The following is an 18,063-nucleotide window of genomic DNA, read 5'->3' as shown; positions in this document are numbered from 1 at the left end:
ACAGGCGCTCTCGATTAGAGGGCGTGGAAATTGCTTTTCTCCCCACCAGCAGTCGTTAGGAAATTAACTTAATTGTGTCATGATTATTTTGCCTCAAAGCTTTAGTGAGAGGTTTGCATTCCTGCTTTCAGACACAGGGACGCTTCACACATCCAGAGTGTTTTTCAATCTCTCACACTCGCATGTTGAAAACCAAACATTGCAGGCGTTCATTTCCAATGCTAAAAAAAGGCTTGACCAATGTGGTTCTCAATGTCTGTCGGATGCAGGGATGGAACGCCAGACGGCTTTACCAAGCCCAGGGGCCCAAAGGTAACAAGGGCCCTCAAGAAAATTTAACCTAAGAAATTTAGCAAGACCATTCAGTCACAGCATTCCAGCACCTATTTTCAGGATTATATTTTGCCGTTTAGTCGATTACAGGAACATTTTCACACTCACAAATTAGAAATCCAATATTTTATGTTTAAAAAGCTGCTACATTCAGAACTATGATGCTTACCAGTGCATGAGCTGTAGAGACAGGGGTTGCCAGGTATGCAACACCTAGTGTCACATTACTGTGAACAAAACTCCGCTGAGTGAACTGGCAACCCCAGGTTCAGACCATGCACAATCTGATAATTTTGTTTTAAATTCAGCCTTTGTGAGGCTGGAAGGTGCATTTCCCCTCGAAAGTAAGAGATTGCACAATAAAGGGTTTTCAATTTTTATTGATTTTCGGACAATTTCATTTCCAGTGTTGTCCATAATCGTTAACGTTTGTCACTTGCATAATCTTTCGCACAAGGCTAGAATGATAAAAGCCAAGATAGGCGGATGAGAGATCTTGAAATAGCAGCTAGTAAGCCAAAACAGCACTCCAGGCAAAATAACATTTGTAGAACAAGACTGAATTGGAACTCGGGTAGAGGCCCCAAAAGCTTTTAAAAAGCAATTCCTTCTGGTTTGCTTTAAAACGCACCTCGACATCAGCGCCACCTGGCTTGTATCATTCTAGCAATAAGGCTGATAAAAAAAGGGGCATTGCTATGTTTAAACAGAAGGACCTGCATAGCAACTGGAAGACAGGGACTGGACACTGACCCAATACAGAGGATGAGAAACACAGAACATTAGTAGACACATAATTGGCACAGTGGTCTGCTCTTTGCTCACACACGCACACACACATACACACACTGGTTGATGAAGAATGATAACATTATGAACGTCATCGGCCCATTTGGAAAAAGGTTTGTTCAGTTAGTGTGACATCTGATTCAGTGGAGCTCTCAGTCTAGTGTTTAAAGGAATTTTACAGTTCTGGAATAATCCCCAAAGCATCTGGCAGTTTGAGTATGTGTGCCATTCTGTAGTGGCTAAAACAGTCAAATAACAAAAAAAAAAAAAAAAAAAAACATTGACCCATTGATAAGGCTGCAAGGTACATGCCACTACTTGACTATATTCACAGAAGCATAGTTACAAGCAGATGGAAAGAGGTGCGAGGAGACTATCAGAACAATGTGCTTGAAGGCGAACACCTGACAGTCATTCAGCTACATGAGGGAGCAGGAGGGGAACAGCTGGAACCACATCTGTCAAGCAGCGGTAAAAACCTCTCCAGCAACCATTACATCCCCTGACCCCACTCTGAAGGCAACTACAAAGGGCATCTCTGTAATTTAAGAACATTTGCCAAGTTGTATAGTCACCTTTAAATTTGGTATAACAATTAACCACAATTATGGACTGATTGTACAGACTAAACAATGATCTCTCAAAATATATATATTTTTATTATTTTTATTTTAAATACAGAGCACAGTACTGGTGAATGAAAATACAAAGCTCACAATTAAAGTTTCCGAAAAGCACTTCAGACCGATTAGTCTGCAGAGGCAGACCATGATGAAAGAGACAGAGGTGTGACATTCTCAGAACTGAAAACTTCCAGGGTCAGCGATCAGTCCAGCACGACGGGCAATAAAGGGGGCGATTGTGTCGGGTGGAGTTGAGGCCAATGTGTAGCAGCGCGGCTTAGAAGCGCTTTGGTCCCCAGGGAGAAGCCTTGGCGGCCACTGGAGCGCCGAAGCTGGGAAAGTCCTCAGAACTGCTCATATCTGGGGCCTAGTATACAAAAATGAAAGTTACAAAGTGAGCAAGGGCAAAGGAAAGACAAGTTGCATGAGACCCCCCCCCCAAAGGAAAGCGCCCACACCTTCTCACTGCCGGTGGTCCAAGGGGCTTCTCTCACCACGAAGCCCTTAGACTGCCCACGCGGCTCGTCCACCGCAGCAGCACTGCTGCCCGTGGGCCTCATGTACGCCATCTTCGCCTCATTCTCAACAACATCTGCCAACTGTAGGAGCAGAAGAGTCACCATTTTAAAACATTCAGCACCTTCTGGAAAGGACCACGCACGAGGGTCAAACAAAGGTCCCACGCCCCTCCCCTCCTACTTACATATTCCTCTTCCAGGTTGAGGAGATGGTCTATTGCTTCATCCACAAGCTCAGGGCGACCTATGACGGTCACAACATTTGGGTCTGCAGCGCCACTCTGGGGGAATCTGAGATCAACCTGAGACGACAAAACACTGAGGTGTCAAAGCCCTTAATGATAATGAATGTTTTAAAAGATCAACAAAACAATCTGAACACATGTTGCATGGATCAGGTGGTTGTCCTAATGCCCAGCCATATGGATGAATCCATGCCAGAAGATTGGCCAGGTACAGTGCCAAAGGCTTAAATAGATTCTAGTTTTGAATCTCTGGCTTTGTGTTTGTTGTACTGTAAATGCAGTGAACAGTGACATTTTATTGCATCAAATTCAACTAAATACTGTTGCACCTTTAGAAGCCATGTTAGATAAAATTACCTTTTTTTTTGTTTTAAACGAGTAACAATCTGTGCATTGAAACGACAAGTGCTGTTGGCAGTGTTCGGAAACCGATCCCCCGCTCCAAATCGATTAGAGCTGAGAGGGGGCGGGGGGAGCAGAGAGGCTCGTCGCTCTCTCCCTCTCCACTCGGGTGTTTTGGATTTGATTATTTGTAATGTTCATTGTGTAAAAGTGATCTTGTATTGAATGTTAAAAAAAAAAAAAAAAAAGTGCCTTTTCCCTCTCGTAGTTGTGACTGTGTTCTAAACCTAATTGGAGTGCATGTCTGAATCCCCTAAGACCACAGAAATGGAATGTGACGACGACTTTGGCCCCGTTTACAAATACCTGTATTCAATCATTTTTGTATTCAGATCTAGAAAAAAAAAATACTATTTGTATGGTTTTGCTCACAGCCAAATCAACACAAGTTGGTTGTTTTTTTGTTAACTTAATTTGACGTGTGATTGGCTTACTACCACAGTAGCAGCTACAACATTCTGTTAAAGGGACACGCTCACAATTTTAAGTCTGTCTTAAAACAACAGTCAGGTGTCCATATGAACAGTGACAGAGGTTTTCTACGCTGTAATCATTCCTCCTGTACTGGCTATTTGTTTAAAATTACACTGCCCAAATACTTCATTGTACAGTTATTTACTAAATATTTCAATAATTCGAACACTTTCAAAATGTATTCATGTAAAAATCATTTGGAAGGGGAGGAGTGGTGACACTTTAAGCAACTGAATGCTTCCATTCACATAATGGTATAGTAGAAAAAAAAGGTATCAAATAAAGTACTCTATTGGTATCGGTATGACATTGAGAGCACCAATATCATAAATATAATTTTTTTTTTAATATTTAAACAATACCCAGCCCTAGTTCCCACTGTCCCGCGCCACGTCACGCATGTCTATCCGTTGCTGCAGGACTGAGGATTGAGTAAGAAGTAGATGTTTTTGTGTTAATACTTTTATGTAATAAATCCTGCACTTCTGTAACAGGGAAACAGCAATACATTACATCCAATGCACACACCGCACACCCCTTCCCGATCCCAAGAATCTTCAATTGTTTGCGTCTCCAAAGACAGTCAGGGTCTGGTCCGTGACCCAGTCAGGGTCACTGGCTGTGACCTAGCTGCTGAATGCTCACCTCCATGAAGAATTACTCATTTAATTTTCAGGATAAGAGTTGAGGGAAAAACCGAAAACTTAATGTAAGAAACAGTGCCTGACTAGACCCAAATTCTGTTCAAACCATTCAGCCGCTCTGCAGCTTGGAGAGAACACAAAAAAAAAAAAAAAAAAAAATAAAAAAAAAAAAAAAAAAAAAAAATCACAGCTTGACGAGGACCAATGCTGGTTGCAGTGTGCAAAACAGGCAAAACCCACTACCAACAGCCAGAGACATTTAGACAGAAGAATTAACCATACCGGTTTTCGCCTGAGGAAGGTTGAGCAACATCTTACTCACCTTGAACTCATCCATGATCTTGCGGATTCCCTTCCCGCGGGCTCCAATGATGCGGGCATGGACCTTGCTGTCCAGGGTGATGTTCTCCGAGATCATTTCCTCCAGCTCATTTACAATCGCCTGGATAGCGTCCCGTCCAGCCATGGCATTGTTTTCATATCCTGTGATGGTGATCTGATCCTACGGAGAAGGCAGACAGAAGAGATCAGGGCCTATTGCAAATGCCTCAAACTAAATATCCCACACCATGTTGTCCGATAAAGGGCACCAAATTCAAAGCAGGCTACACCACCTGCCGTGTTACGATTTCATTTTCAGGCACGCCTAATGGAAACGGGTCAGAGTAGTTTTCAGAAGTGGTACCTGGTTTTCATCATTCTTCTCTGGGAACTGGATGTTGACATCATGCTCCATGCGGATGCCAGTTATAATTGCACCTTTGCGGCCAATGATCTTGGGGTGATATTTAGGGTCCACAGTGATGGTCAGCTTGAAGCTCCTGAGCACCTGAAGGATAATGCAAAGAAGAATGAATGTTACATGCTCCCAGCGGAATACAAATGTCCAGTTATCCAAAAATGTTGCTTAAAACAACACTAAGTCAAGATGCTAGGAAAGTACTCCAGAGTTGCAAGAGGTTTTGGGTAAATGCCAGCTTCTGTTCACAACACAAGAATCTTAACCCGGATGTGATCGGTGTATCCAGTTGCGCATGTGCCACAATATCCAGTGATCCCGCCGCAGATATTTGACCCTGACATGTACACTTCTGGTTGGAAAGAGACTGAGTTGAGTTTGATAAGGGAATAAAGTCACATATTTGGATGGGCGCAAGAACCGAAACATATTCAAGAAAGTGAGGATTGTAGACAGTCCCCCCCCACCCCTCCCCCGGACAGTAGCGCAGGTACTTCCCATCAATAACCCAACCACGCCACTGGCCATGTAAACTCAGGTTTTTCCCCAGTAATCTCATTATTCTAAATGCATGTTAACACCATAAACAGAATATTTATCTTAATCTGGGTATTTAGTGCATGTAACAGTATCTTGTACATGGAAAGATCTCTGGTAAATGTGCCCAAAAAAAGGAGAAAGAAAAAAAAATAATAAAAAAAAAATAGTGGAGCAAACAGAGCAGCTCCTGAAAATAGAGTAAATAGGAGACCAATGAGAAAGTGTGTAAGAAGCTCCTCATACTCCAAACCAGATGTTTCAAGCATGGTTATATGGTAGTTTGTAACTTCAAACTACTACTTATATTTGGTAAACTGAACACCGCCCTCTAGTGGAAACACCAACTCCTACACACACCTCTTCAGGTATGTACATTAATATTCATGCCTTTGCCAAACATCTGTCTAAATTTCAGATTCAGCAGTGTTTCGCATACATTGATTTATTTGTGGGGGCCCACCACAATAGCAACCTTAACCACCACATATTGACTTCATATTTTTTATTATTATCATATTACCTATCTGTGAATAACCCCTATCCACTTGCCATTTCCAAAAACACACAGTTCACTGGAAGTATGTCAGTTCAGTGTATTCATGACATTTTACATTAAAAATAATCAGTTTTGAGATTACGAAGACAGAAAAGATGTTTATAGCCATTTCTCTGGAACCCCTCCCACCCAAACTTACCCGGTCCTCCTGCTCCGCCTGCAGCTCTTTGACGCGGTCCAGGAGCCCCTCCCTGGCTCGGTCCAGATGGTTGGCCAAGCCAGTGATAGAAATGATATGCGACTGCAACTCAGGAGCAGGCACTTGAATATTAACCTGCGAGTAGAACGTGATAGTGTTAAACAAAAAAATAAAATCAAGAAACAACTTTCAGGCATATCAACAAGATTTGTGACAAACCTCAAAGTCATCCATCATCTTGCGTATTCCACTTCCTTTTTGTCCAATTATGTAGCGGTGAAGCTCAAAAGGCACTTCTACCTCAATAGTTAGAGGAACCAAGGCCTAAGAAAATTGGGAGGGGCGGGGGTGGGGGGTGAGTTTTCTGATCTAGTTGAATAAACGGGTGCTTGAGCGTCAATCTTACAAACTATGACCTTCAACGCCTCCACGGCAGCCTCGCAGCGTTCTTTGCGCCCAGAAATAACAATCACGTCACACTTCTTGGGCACGGTTGGGTCCACGGGCTCCTTAACTTCCCCGTTAGCCTCTCCATTCTCCTGGACTGGAGCATCGGCAGTGGGAGCAGCTACAAGAAGCAGGACACAGGTAAGGTCAGAGAAGTCTTTACATGGACAACACACCGCTCCTGTCACCAGGCAGACTCACCTTGAGGGTCCTCACGGTCCGGAAACTTTATTTGCACGTTGTGATCTTTGGTGATCTGCTGGATCCGTGATCCCTTGGGACCCATGATGGAACGGTGAAACTTCTGAGCGATAACGCACTCCATGGTCACCTGGGCGTCCTGAGAAAGGGGTCAGAACATTGGAATGCTTTGACAGCGAACGAGTCGTTGAGAAATTGTAATTGCTAATGTTGGGGGGTTATTTAGCCATTTTAAACATCAAGGACAACGTTTACTCAATAGGGGACGGCAAACTCATAATTATACAAGGACGCATTGGCATTTTAATTCAATATCTAACCAATATGGTGCTTGTTGTCTTTGTAACATTAGTACATTACCTGAATCTCCCTGGTGTTTTATGTAGACATCATACTTGCACAATGTGGAGAAAGCATGGTATGGTCATTTTGAAGGATGGAGACTGCCACTTCTTTCTAACTGGGAGAAACCTTTGTGGCGCATGCACTCTCTTCTTCTGAGTTCTGTTCTGAGTTGTCCCTCTCACTGTCTGTGTCGTCACCATCATCTGACCTGGCAATTTCCCTAACGGTACTGGCAGTCTGCTGACTGGCTGCAATAAGAGTGAGTTTCAAAATATTAGCTAGTGGTCTGTGAAAAGTAACTTCTACCTTCACACTCTAAACGTTACCTTTGCTTTGGGCAAACATAGCTGGGGAGTGCACAGTGATCTTTGGCAGAGGGAGAAAGGTACAAAGTGAAGATGCAGGTGGACCACATATTTTACCTCGAATGTGTACTGAGGTTCAATTAAACAGATGACAATAATATTTTGTGTAGTTTCAGATGTCATTTTGTACCGGAGTCTTGGACATGGAAGGGTCTTTGGCAAACTTGCCAGCCTCAAATGCTAAATAGTACACAAAATGGGGGGCTTGTTGGTGAGTGTGCAATTCATTGACAATGCGCATTTAAACACAATGAGACTGTGTGCAGAAGCTTAAGAGGTAGAGAGGGTCGTCTAGTAATCTGAAGGTTGCTGGTTCGATCAGTGTATGAATAATTGTAAGCTGCTTTCGACAACATGTCTGCTAAATTATGTAAAAACAAAAGATCCTGTTGATTATTTTTTGTTCTCAATAAGGATTGAAAACAAAGTCTGTTACAGGTGATATTGTGTTGAGATTTTGGATATGGAACATTGATGAAGAACTACGTATGAGGCACGAGTCAAAGATTATCAGGAGGCCACAAAGTAAAGTCTACATCTACTCACCAAGTCCTCGATTATCTCCTGCATGCGCTTTTTAGCCGCCTCCACGCAATCTTTGGCTCCCTTGAGGGTGACCCTGTCACTCTGAGAGGAGCTGCGAGGAAAGCTCACCATCACACCACCGTACTCGTCAGCGATGTCCCTGAGGACTTGGCCACGCCGAGAGACGAAGTAGCGATGGTGCTTGGGATCAACGCTCATGATGTCCTCAACAACGTTATCCTGAAAGATGGGGGACAAAAAAAAAAAAAAAAGTATTATGGTAAATGCAGTCACAAAAACTGTTTCCATGTCACTGACTGAGGATGTCTCACCAAACTCTTAATGAGTTCTTCCAGCTCCTTCTGGGCCTCTCGCACCGCCTCTTCCGTTCCCACCACAGTGATCAGCTCCTGGTCTTGGTCATCTGCGGTGGGGAAGATGATTCTGGCCCCGGTGCTGTCGCGCACCTTGCGGATATTTCCACCGCCTTTGCCAATAAGGAATTTGTGGTATTCTGGCTTGGCACGCAGCTCGGCCGTGTGACTCTTAATTTGCTGGGGACGAAGAGAACCACATCAGCCCAACATGAAAACAAATAACATTTCAGGCTCGACCCTTCTGACAACCGACCAGTCATTAATCAGCAAGTTCTCCCTAAACAAGCCTTTTGGTTTTCACAAGGCTCATTTAAGCAAGGTTTTAAAAGTCCACCAACCTTCTCTTCTGCCAGTGCCAGAAGTTGCTGCTTTGCTTTCTCCACCTCTTCAGCAGGGCCTCTGATGGTGACTTTATCGATGCCTGAGCCCTCAGTGGGGAAGTGAATGTGCACACCTCCACACTCCTCCATGATCGAGCGGACAAAGCGGCCCTTCGAGCCAATCAGGGAGTTGTGAAGCTTTGAGGGAATGGATACCTCCATCTCCGTGATGTTTGCCTGGATACAGAATATAGAAAGATGAGTAAAGAATTACCAGCAAACGTGTGGGCTGAGAACATACAACCTACAAACAAACTTACCAGCTCCTTCTGAATGGCCAATACGCGGCTTCTTGCAGCCTCACAGTTCGCTTTCTTGCCGGTGATAACAATCATTTCTGAGTTGCTATTCTCGGCAGGCAGGTCAATTTTAGTGTTAGTTTCCTCACGAATCTATATATAAAATTAAATTTAAAAACTAAGTTTTGGGAAACAAAAACAACAAGCATCCACATTTTTTCCATGAACCACTCAGGTTCTTCTTGCACAGACTGAAGAACGCTGTCAGAGATCTTCACTGAACCATGATTTAAATTCATAATTTGGCAAGTTTAATGACTCACCTTCTTGATGTTAGCACCTCCTTTTCCAATGATGTTCTTATGGAACTGCTTGAAGATCGGGACTGAGACAGAAAAGCTATTCTCCACCTAAACAAAGTTCACAGGAGGCTTAACACTTCACCTGTCCTGGAAATGGCTGCTATAGGATCATATCATGTCAAATATATAACAGACTGCTCATTCAATATTCATTTTAGAAAGAAGAAATTGTTAAATTGTGTAAAAGATTTAGAAATCTAAAGTTATACCATCTCTGCAACCATCTTCTGCATGAACTTGAAACACTTCTCCACTTCATTACGGGGTCCACGAAGCTGAACAATGTCACTTTTTTGTGCTGGGTCAGGGAAGTTGATAACAACCTGGAGGTGGTGACAGGGCCATTTAATATAGGGTCCAGTAGTTCAAGCACAGGTATCCTCAGTTCCCCCCCTGCCTCCCCATGTCTCCAGAACTGTCCCACAATACTATTTGAACAGTTACAAATATCCCCGTGCAACACTACACAGTCAGAGAACTGCCAACCTCGGGAAAATATTTTGAGTACCACAATAGTGTAACAGGGAGTCAGTCTCTGTGTTGTTTGAGTTAATACAGCTGAATGACTCCAGTTATTCACACCGTAGCAGTCTCGCAATAAGGAAAAACCCACATCATAAGCAAGCTACGTACAGTATACAAATTTATCTCATTAAGATATACCCCTTGAAATGCATCATCTCATAAAGTTGCCAAACTACCAATTAAAGATGAACCGACTGCAATTTTCTTAAACTGTTTTTTTTTATTTTAAACCGTCTATCCTGAGACACACACACACACACACCTTTCTATTATATCCTCCTTCCCTCATTATGTATTAAACCAAATGACTTATTTTACAGAGTGACTTGTCAAGAACAGAGTCTCAAAAGAGTCTACTTCATCACGAGTGGCGCTGCGGCCGCGGTAGATATGCAGTCTGCACAATTTTGGAATATTGTCAGGCAATGGATAAATAATTTAGTTCAAGACCACCTTGTGTCGATTACACACATTTTTGTATTTTTAGAGCTTATTGTGCATTTATCCAACATTCTTCATTTACCTTTAAGTACCTCTGAATAGCCGACATTTTCTCTATTTTTGTGCGTCAACTACGCAACAATACGTTGCACGCAACTTACGTAAGTACAGTACATGAGCACAGTATCGGGGGATTCCAGTCACTGGCCAATCGGTGCATCTCACGTTTTATGTTACATTATGGTCAAATCTTTGTGCTTGATTAATCCCCCACGTCCCATTTCACCTCAGCAATGCAGCGTTACACCTCGTGGATAATAAAGTATCACTCAGTGCTGCGTATCCGTGGATGTTGAGTGAGCGAGAGGAGGGGAAGGCTTACAGAACCACAAGCACAAGGTCGTAGCATCTGATCCAATCCGAGGGATATCGTTTAAATACCCAATAAATGTACAGTATTGTTTTCTATTGATTTGTTTTCCGTAATTAAATTACAATAATGGATATATTTGCATAGTTTCAGCTGGCATTTCGTACCTATGTATTTTGACCAAGAATTGCAGGGTTGGTACACAAAATGAGTGCAGGTTGGCAGGTCTGCAGTTACAGCTCTGTTAATAGTTTAGCCTCATCCCAAAGCTCATGCCTATCATCCCAGGACACCCTTCATTTCTATCGCCCATATCCCATGCATCAGGCAACCTACCTCTGGGAATTTGTCGCGCACTTCTTTTATCTTCTCCCCTTTTTGACCAATGATGGCTCTATGAAAACGTTGTTCAATGATCAGATCCTTAGTTCGCTCGTTCTCCTGCAAGAGAAGAGTCGTTCAGCGGTGTGGTTGCATACTTCTGTTTGTAAAGACCTCTACATTCAAAATGAAGGATAGTACTGACCATGCGTGACGCAAGTTCCAGCAGCTCCTTCTTTGCTTCCTGCACGCCCTGAGGGTCGCCCTCGATGCGGATCAGGTTGCTCTTCTCGTTGTCGGGGGGGATACGGACAGTCACCTTGTGCTGCTCTTTGATGCGGTTTACTTTAGGAAAAGTTATGGGGGGAGGGGGGAGTTATTTTTTGCAACACCATCTGCCTCCCAAAATACCAGTCATCGAAGTGCAAGACAATTTAATACTACTTACTGTTTGCGCCTCCTTTGCCAATAAGGTGTCTGTGGAATTTAGGATCAACACTAATCTCTGTATAATCCATACGGCTCACCTGTAAGGTGAAAACACAACAGCGCTCAGTTTAGAGTTTACCTTTCTGAAGACTGAAAGTTAAACCCTATAAACATATTTGCAGTTTTTATTATAAAGACTCTTGTTAAAGTTTTGAATGAATTGTTAAAAACAATAACTTTGTCTAAGATTTGTGAATCCTCTGAGAAACTTTATTTGAATAACTTCACTGTATTTTAACTGCAATCATACATCTCATCTTGGAATCTAGAATCTGATGTTACTTAAAGGTTGGGCTGACAGTCATGAAATGTTAGTTGACGATTAATAGCCATAAAATAGTTGTGCTCAATAACTTAATTGTGTCTTTTCATTTTATGCCAGCTTCACAAGTATAATCTTATAGTTTAATACATCTACTTCACTCATCAGAATGTCCTACTAAGGACACTTCAACATGCTACCACCAAACAACTGATCAGGCAATTGGCTTATGACTAAGAGAGCTCTACTCAATGTGTCTGTGGGTCAAAGTCCATCCTCACCAGATCAGCGACGATTGCTTCAATCTGGGTCTGCACCACCTGCATATCTTTGGTTGGACACTCCAGGGTGATTCTATCCTCTCCCTCAGTGAACTCAATGTGCACCTGGATGGGGAAGGCCGGCATTCTTAAGACTAAGAATTTTAAACATTAAAGATTTTCTAAGCACACGCTGTTAAAACATTCTGTTCTGACCTTGGGCATTTGTTGGGTGATCTTGGCCAAGTTCTGCCCTTTTTTGCCAATTATGAATCGATGAAGCCAGGAAGGAGCCGTTACCGAGGACACAGTGTAGCTGTTTGCCTGAAAATTTCACACGTTTATTACTCCCTGTGTTACTTTGTCTGATGTTTGACCCAAAGCAATAAATCGTCCTGGTACATTTTGAATACCATTTGACCATACTATTGTCTGTAGATGTTCTGTACCTTGGCATAAACTTCAGTGAGGGCCTGTCCCAGACGGTCAGGCTCCCCACGGAGGATGACAGTTTCTAAACTGCTGTCAGAGGGTGGGATCTCAACTGAGACACCAGTTTTCTCCAAGATCTCCTGCAGGGTGTTTCCCTTGGGGCCAATCACATACTTGTGCTGAGACTTCTTAACTTCTACAGCGATGGTGGTAGTATTCTTCTTCTAGATAGAGGAAACAGCTTTTTATCAATTCATATAGCAGGCACCAGACTTGGATTCAGCATTGAGAAGCACAACCTTGACATACAATGCCAACTAGCAGTTTACCTACATACCTTCTCCTCATAGATCTTCTTGATCCTAGACACTGCAAGGGCCACCTGCTCCTTCTCCCCAGTGATGACAATTTCTGTTTTGTTCACACTGGGAGGGGGGACATTGATGCGGGCACCGGTCTCTTGCATCATCTCTCCTACTAGCTTGTTGTAGGCACCAGTAATGAATGGGTGGTACACTTTATCAATGTTAACCCTCTCCACAGCACGTTTGTCCTTGAAAAAAAAAAATAAACAATACCAGATTCAGAGGTAGAAAAGGGACACTAAACTGAAATTCACTTCACTGGGCAGCTGCTTTCTTTAAATATTCTGGTGCATGAGTGTTTCATAAATATTGCCCACTCCCAATTACAAGAGTAGCATGAAGCGTATAATTATCTTCTGAGCAAGGCTTACAATGGTAATCTGAAAGATTTTGTTAAACAATAAATACAAACAGAAGTTATTTAACTGACACTTTATAGGAGCAGTTCAATGCATCTGTTATGCATGTGTTCCTCTATATGCCTATTTCCTTGTTGGAGGCGGGTTCCACCTTTCCCGGCAAGAAAGGTCAGGCATGCACAAGAAGCGGCAGCCACTAAATTGATTAATCAATGTGGCAAGTTGTGCAAAGCTATACTCTGAGGGGGAAACATATACACGGCGTAGTATAAATGACCAAGAAAATGGTTATATTTATGGCCTAATAAAGTGATGGGGGCTTTTTTTTTTTAACACTAAAGAAAGTTTATACTAATTTGTACAAGAGGATTTGGAAAAACATTAACAAAAAGTCATTTAGGAACAATATTGACTTTTTTGATCATCTCTTATATTACCTGCTCAGCAGAGATCAACAGGATCTCATGCTTTGCCTTCTCCAGGCCTTCCTTGGTTCCAGAGATCTTGATTTGGTTGCTGGTGTCATCAGGTCGTGGGATTTGGATTTTGGTGGCAGTCTTGAGCTCTAGCTCCTGAAGCTTCTCCCCATTTTTGCCAATAACAAAACGATGATGCTCCTTGGGGATAGCAACAGTAGCTGAAGCCTAAAACAAATAAAGGCTACAATTGGCTCCATTTTCCTCTACAGCATCATAGATCACTGGAAACTACTATTGTCACTAAATTAATTTTTCTAGAGTTATTAATTGACAAAAACTATAACCTGAGTCTGCAGTCGGGACACTATCTCCTTGCGGGCCTTCATCACAGCATCCAACTTTCCGGAAACCATGATGGAGAGGCCCTGATCTTTAGCCATGGAGAGTTCCAGGTGGGCTCCGGTCTTGTGCATGATGTCAACACAGACTTTTGCTTGGTCTCCTTCCCCAAACTGGTTTATGTCCTTGTACTTGCGCTCTTCTAGAGGCACATGGAAAACCTGGCACATGGAAAACAAAGGTTACTGGGAAGCAATTCTAGTATGAACAATCACCCAGTTTGATCCTGTCCTTTTGGCTCTGGCTGGCCAGAAGTGAGATTTTGATTTAAGTAATAGTTATCCAATATCAAATGTGGGCAGAGGAAGCATGGTCAGAATACTCCTGTCTTCCTAAGAACAAGTCTTCTTACAATTAGCAGACTTTACTAAACCATGTTGAGGAGTTGGCTGAAATAGTTAGAAATTCTTAAATAGGTACCTGGGTGATGACAGAGGACTTGAGAGGACGGATCTTGGTCCAGGCATTGGCGGTATCCTGGGTCCCCTCAGGCAGGGCAGCCTTCTCTGGTAGAGGGGGGAAGGCGTCCTTGTAGGTAGGAAGAGATTCTTCATCCCCTGCGTCACTAGGTCCTCCCACAGCTATTTAACAGAGAAAAATGACATTTATAAGAGTCAAGTAGACTTTACTCTTGGAAGCAGAGCGAAGACAGCAGCAGAGCAAATACTTACCACCACTCTGCTCCTGCAAGAGCCCACTGCGGTGCTCATTAAAGCTTTCCTGCGTAAGTACAGCGACTGAGCTCATGGTTGAAATCCCACGTTAAGAGTCCGAGTGTGCCACTAGAAGGGAAAAATAAAACAGAAAAAGTAAACTCTCCAAGTCAACTGGTGTCAGAATTTTGACTTAATTTTGCTTGATTACAAACCATTTAAGCATGATAGTTACAATGATATTGGCAAAACGGCTTTACCGTTCTACCCAATATACAGTGTGTGTGTGCATACATACACACGGCAATATGGCCACACACCCACACCAGTGAACACATTTGGATATGGACTAAACTGTTGGGGGTAAAAAAAAAAGTCAGTACGGCCATTTAAAGGAAATACCATGTAGACAAGCTTATCAATATGTGGACTATGAAGGGCATTTCAAACAATGTTGATTTGGTAATTGCCTTCCCCTCAAAGAATATTCTCCACTTGAGGCTATCGATGCAAATTGGGGTTCAAAGTGACAACAACCAATAGATTATGCCCGAGTATCACCTTGATAACCTTGTAGTATAAAGGTTATGATAAAGTATAAAGCCTCAATTGGGAAAAGAAAAAAAAAAAAAAAAAAAAAAGCTAATCCACTAGAGATTCTCACTTTGGCAGAACTAATATATATATATATATATATAAAAATGTAAATCTTCAGGCTTAAAGGTCAAGATTTCCCCCTTGACCCTATTCAAGTCTATCAACACTGGGATAGGATTAACCCAGGAAAATGGACAACATTTGGCAAGTTTATGTCCTGACTTCTGAACCAACTGTAGAAAACAATAGAAATTGCATACAAAGAATTCACAAAAGGTGGTGGAGGGTCAAGGAAGGCAAAACTATGGCATAGCATTGATGAATACAGAACCTTCAATGGAAGATAATGCGATCAAGGGTTCTATGGTTGTTTACAACTTGGTTAACCGCGCCTTGCCTCTACAAACAGGAGCAGAGGTATGTGAGGTGTCCCCACCTGAATGCCCGAGGCATGGCTGCCGTGTGGGTTTTTAAGTGTTTAAGAGAGGGCTCCCAGATGTCATTGTGGTCTGGCCTACATTCTGCTCTAAGAACAGGTTATAAGCGATGTCCGTTACTAGCTTCAAAACAGTGAAATCTTTTAGTGGTTGCAGATCTGAGTAGTTTGTTTTCCCACACTTTCAATATAGTCTTTGTATGGCCCCTTGTTCATAAGGCCTCAAAAGGAAACACTACTCTTCAGAGGGGGGGCAGTGCACACTGATCCTGTTATCACCTTGGTAAAGGCCAGATGGGAGGTTACTACACCTGGCATCTAATACTCATCAGCCGCAGTACATATTTGACAGTATTTTGTAAATCACAAGGGTAAGATCTGAATTATTACCAATCATCAATTTGAGAATTGCTTGAGTAGTTAAAGAATAATTCAAAATAGGCTTGGGCAATTGGACGAATACATTGGCAAGCTGCGATTGGCTGAGTCCATCGGCGGTTGTTTTGCTCCTTCGTTGTGAGATTTTAAAAAGCGGCGCCAAAACAATGGGGAAAAAATTAAAGCGTTTAGTTTAACCAAGCCGCCGCACTGCTGCCGGCGAGACCCGGTGCTCCGCCCCAGTCCGCGTTTGCAAAGACGGCAAATCACTTATTTTACATCCTTTGGCTTGCATCTGGCTTAAAACCAAAATTATCCCATATAGGATTGCAGCGGGAAAGGGACCCAGGGGCGCATCGTGATCCATCCCAAAACAGAAATTAAGAAAATTAATATAGCTTTATGCCTTATGTCAACATTTAATAGTCTATGGGTATGAAAAGTGCTTGACACATAAACTTGCCTTTTAGTTTTTCACTACCAGATGTACATTTCACTAATGCATATATTTTCCAGCCATGTGAGGGCAACGGAAGGGATGAAAAAGCAGCATTTATAACTTTGACAAACAGCATCTTACCAGCTAAATGGTCAGTTACCAGATAATCCGTCCTGTAAAGCTGTACGTTCGCGTCAGCCTGCCAGCTTTTGCCTGAAGAAATAACAGCAAAACATATCCATTTTGTGAGTTCACTAATGGCGGCTGTTGAACATGGACATTTTTTTTTTCCCCCCACAAACTGACCGGAGTCAGTACCGATCAACTGTTTTCCATTTGGTAGAACATGACATAAACTTACATAAACCGAGAAGCATAACTTACACTTATCCACCACTTACAGCCATTAGATGTCAGTTGACTTGCAATGTGGGGTAAATAAAAACGGCAAATCATAAATGGCTGATCAAGTCAATCAATTTCAGCTCCATCCTTTCAAATAAGATTAAAATTACTTTATTAATCACATGCCATCATACGAGTGTGGTGCAGCAGCATGATAGAAGGGGCAAACTGCAAGGACTGTGCAAAACAAAATAGGGAGAGCAACAGATATCAAGATTCATCCCAGGAGGGAGACTTCAGTGCCACAACAAAACAAATGGATCAGTACAGCAATTTAAGTTTAATAATAGAGGAAAAGGTCCATACACTGTATAAGTACATAATCATGACAATGTAAATAAAATCGCGGGGGGGGGGGGGTATACATACATGCACAACAAAGCAAAAACACAAATATAAGCAATAATTAATTTAAAAACACATAATATTTAGACTGCAGCTTAATGTCGTAGAGTGCATTTTCCCCTGTGGAAGCATTATGGGATTAGGACAAGAAGTGGCTGACATCAACTTGTCACTTCTCTAGTCCTCCAAACTTAACCGACCGCCACAACCAAGCAGCTTAGGTAGTTGGAAAAAATATGTTAATCAAATCCATGCAAATCTTTAAGTCCCATCCTACCAGTAGGTAAATTAAGTTAACGTGCTGTGGCCTAATCCCGGATTAGGGTTTTTACGCTACCTGACCCTGTCATGCAAAAGAGTGACACGTAGCTGAATAAGGTTAGCTTCAGGCTAGCTACAGACTAGCACTACACGCTAGCACCAAGTAGCTCCGCCCACTAGAGAAACTTGAGGCTGCGTGTCAGCGGACGTTGATAAAACAGTTAAAACACATCATTAGAAAAGTAACTTATAGCTGTACTTCACAGTGCAAGACTCTAAATACGTCCCGTTCTTTTCTTCACAGGTCAGTCGCCGCTAAGTCGCACTGTGCCCGTTGTGAAAGTATCCGCTCAACTTTAGCGCTAGCAGGCTAACGCTACCTAGCCTGCTAGCGCTAGCGCGCTACGTCCACGTAGGCATAAAGGCAAGACAGCTGAGAGGGGCTGACAGTCAGGCCACACTGCAGCTAGCAGCCCCCACAAACCGCCCTTTGAAAACGTAAATCACACTTTAGTTAGCTACACGGCTGACACGCGTGGCGTGGGACGCGCCCATGTCGGTAAACGGGAGACCGTATCAGGTCTACTCACTTGTTCTATTCTCTCGTCTGCCCTGAAGGTGCAGGAGCTGTGATGAAATTCCACTGGCGAGAAGGTGGAACCGA

General features: G+C 42.7%; 1 protein-coding gene across 1 annotated transcript; it reads right to left on the bottom strand.

Annotated features, from left to right (window-relative positions):
• Nucleotides 1–697: 697 nt before the first annotated feature.
• Nucleotides 698–18,063, bottom strand: hdlbpa (high density lipoprotein binding protein a). Its single transcript, XM_080004190.1, has 28 exons — nt 17,990–18,063; nt 16,530–16,601; nt 14,557–14,667; nt 14,306–14,466; nt 13,831–14,046; nt 13,505–13,711; nt 12,681–12,896; nt 12,361–12,567; nt 12,128–12,235; nt 11,933–12,037; nt 11,349–11,427; nt 11,106–11,245; nt 10,916–11,020; nt 9,453–9,566; nt 9,205–9,291; nt 8,903–9,034; nt 8,601–8,819; nt 8,218–8,439; nt 7,907–8,125; nt 6,651–6,789; nt 6,419–6,570; nt 6,222–6,326; nt 6,003–6,137; nt 4,714–4,857; nt 4,351–4,530; nt 2,449–2,565; nt 2,204–2,344; nt 698–2,112 (listed from the first exon to the last, which is right to left on the bottom strand). Exons 3-28 carry the CDS (start codon nt 14,630–14,632, stop codon nt 2,023–2,025), a joined length of 3,816 nt encoding a protein of 1,271 aa, XP_079860316.1. The 5' UTR covers nt 14,633–14,667; nt 16,530–16,601; nt 17,990–18,063; the 3' UTR covers nt 698–2,022.

Source organism: Zeus faber (genome assembly GCF_960531495.2).
Source record: "Zeus faber genome assembly, chromosome: 1".
NCBI classification, from domain to species: domain Eukaryota; kingdom Metazoa; phylum Chordata; class Actinopteri; order Zeiformes; family Zeidae; genus Zeus; species Zeus faber.
This window is presented reverse-complemented; position numbering and strand designations above follow the sequence as displayed.

Bases quoted from the DNA above. Each gene is read 5' to 3' on its own strand.
- hdlbpa (XM_080004190.1), bottom strand. From the start codon at position 14,632: ATGAGCTCAGTCGCTGTACTTACGCAGGAAAGCTTTAATGAGCACCGC. The intron at 11,021-11,105 runs GTCAGTACTATC...CTTCTCTTGCAG, and splicing joins TGGAACTTGCGTCACGCATG to GAGAACGAGCGAACTAAGGA. The intron at 6,571-6,650 runs GTGAGTCTGCCT...TGCTTCTTGTAG, and splicing joins GGACCGTGAGGACCCTCAAG to CTGCTCCCACTGCCGATGCT.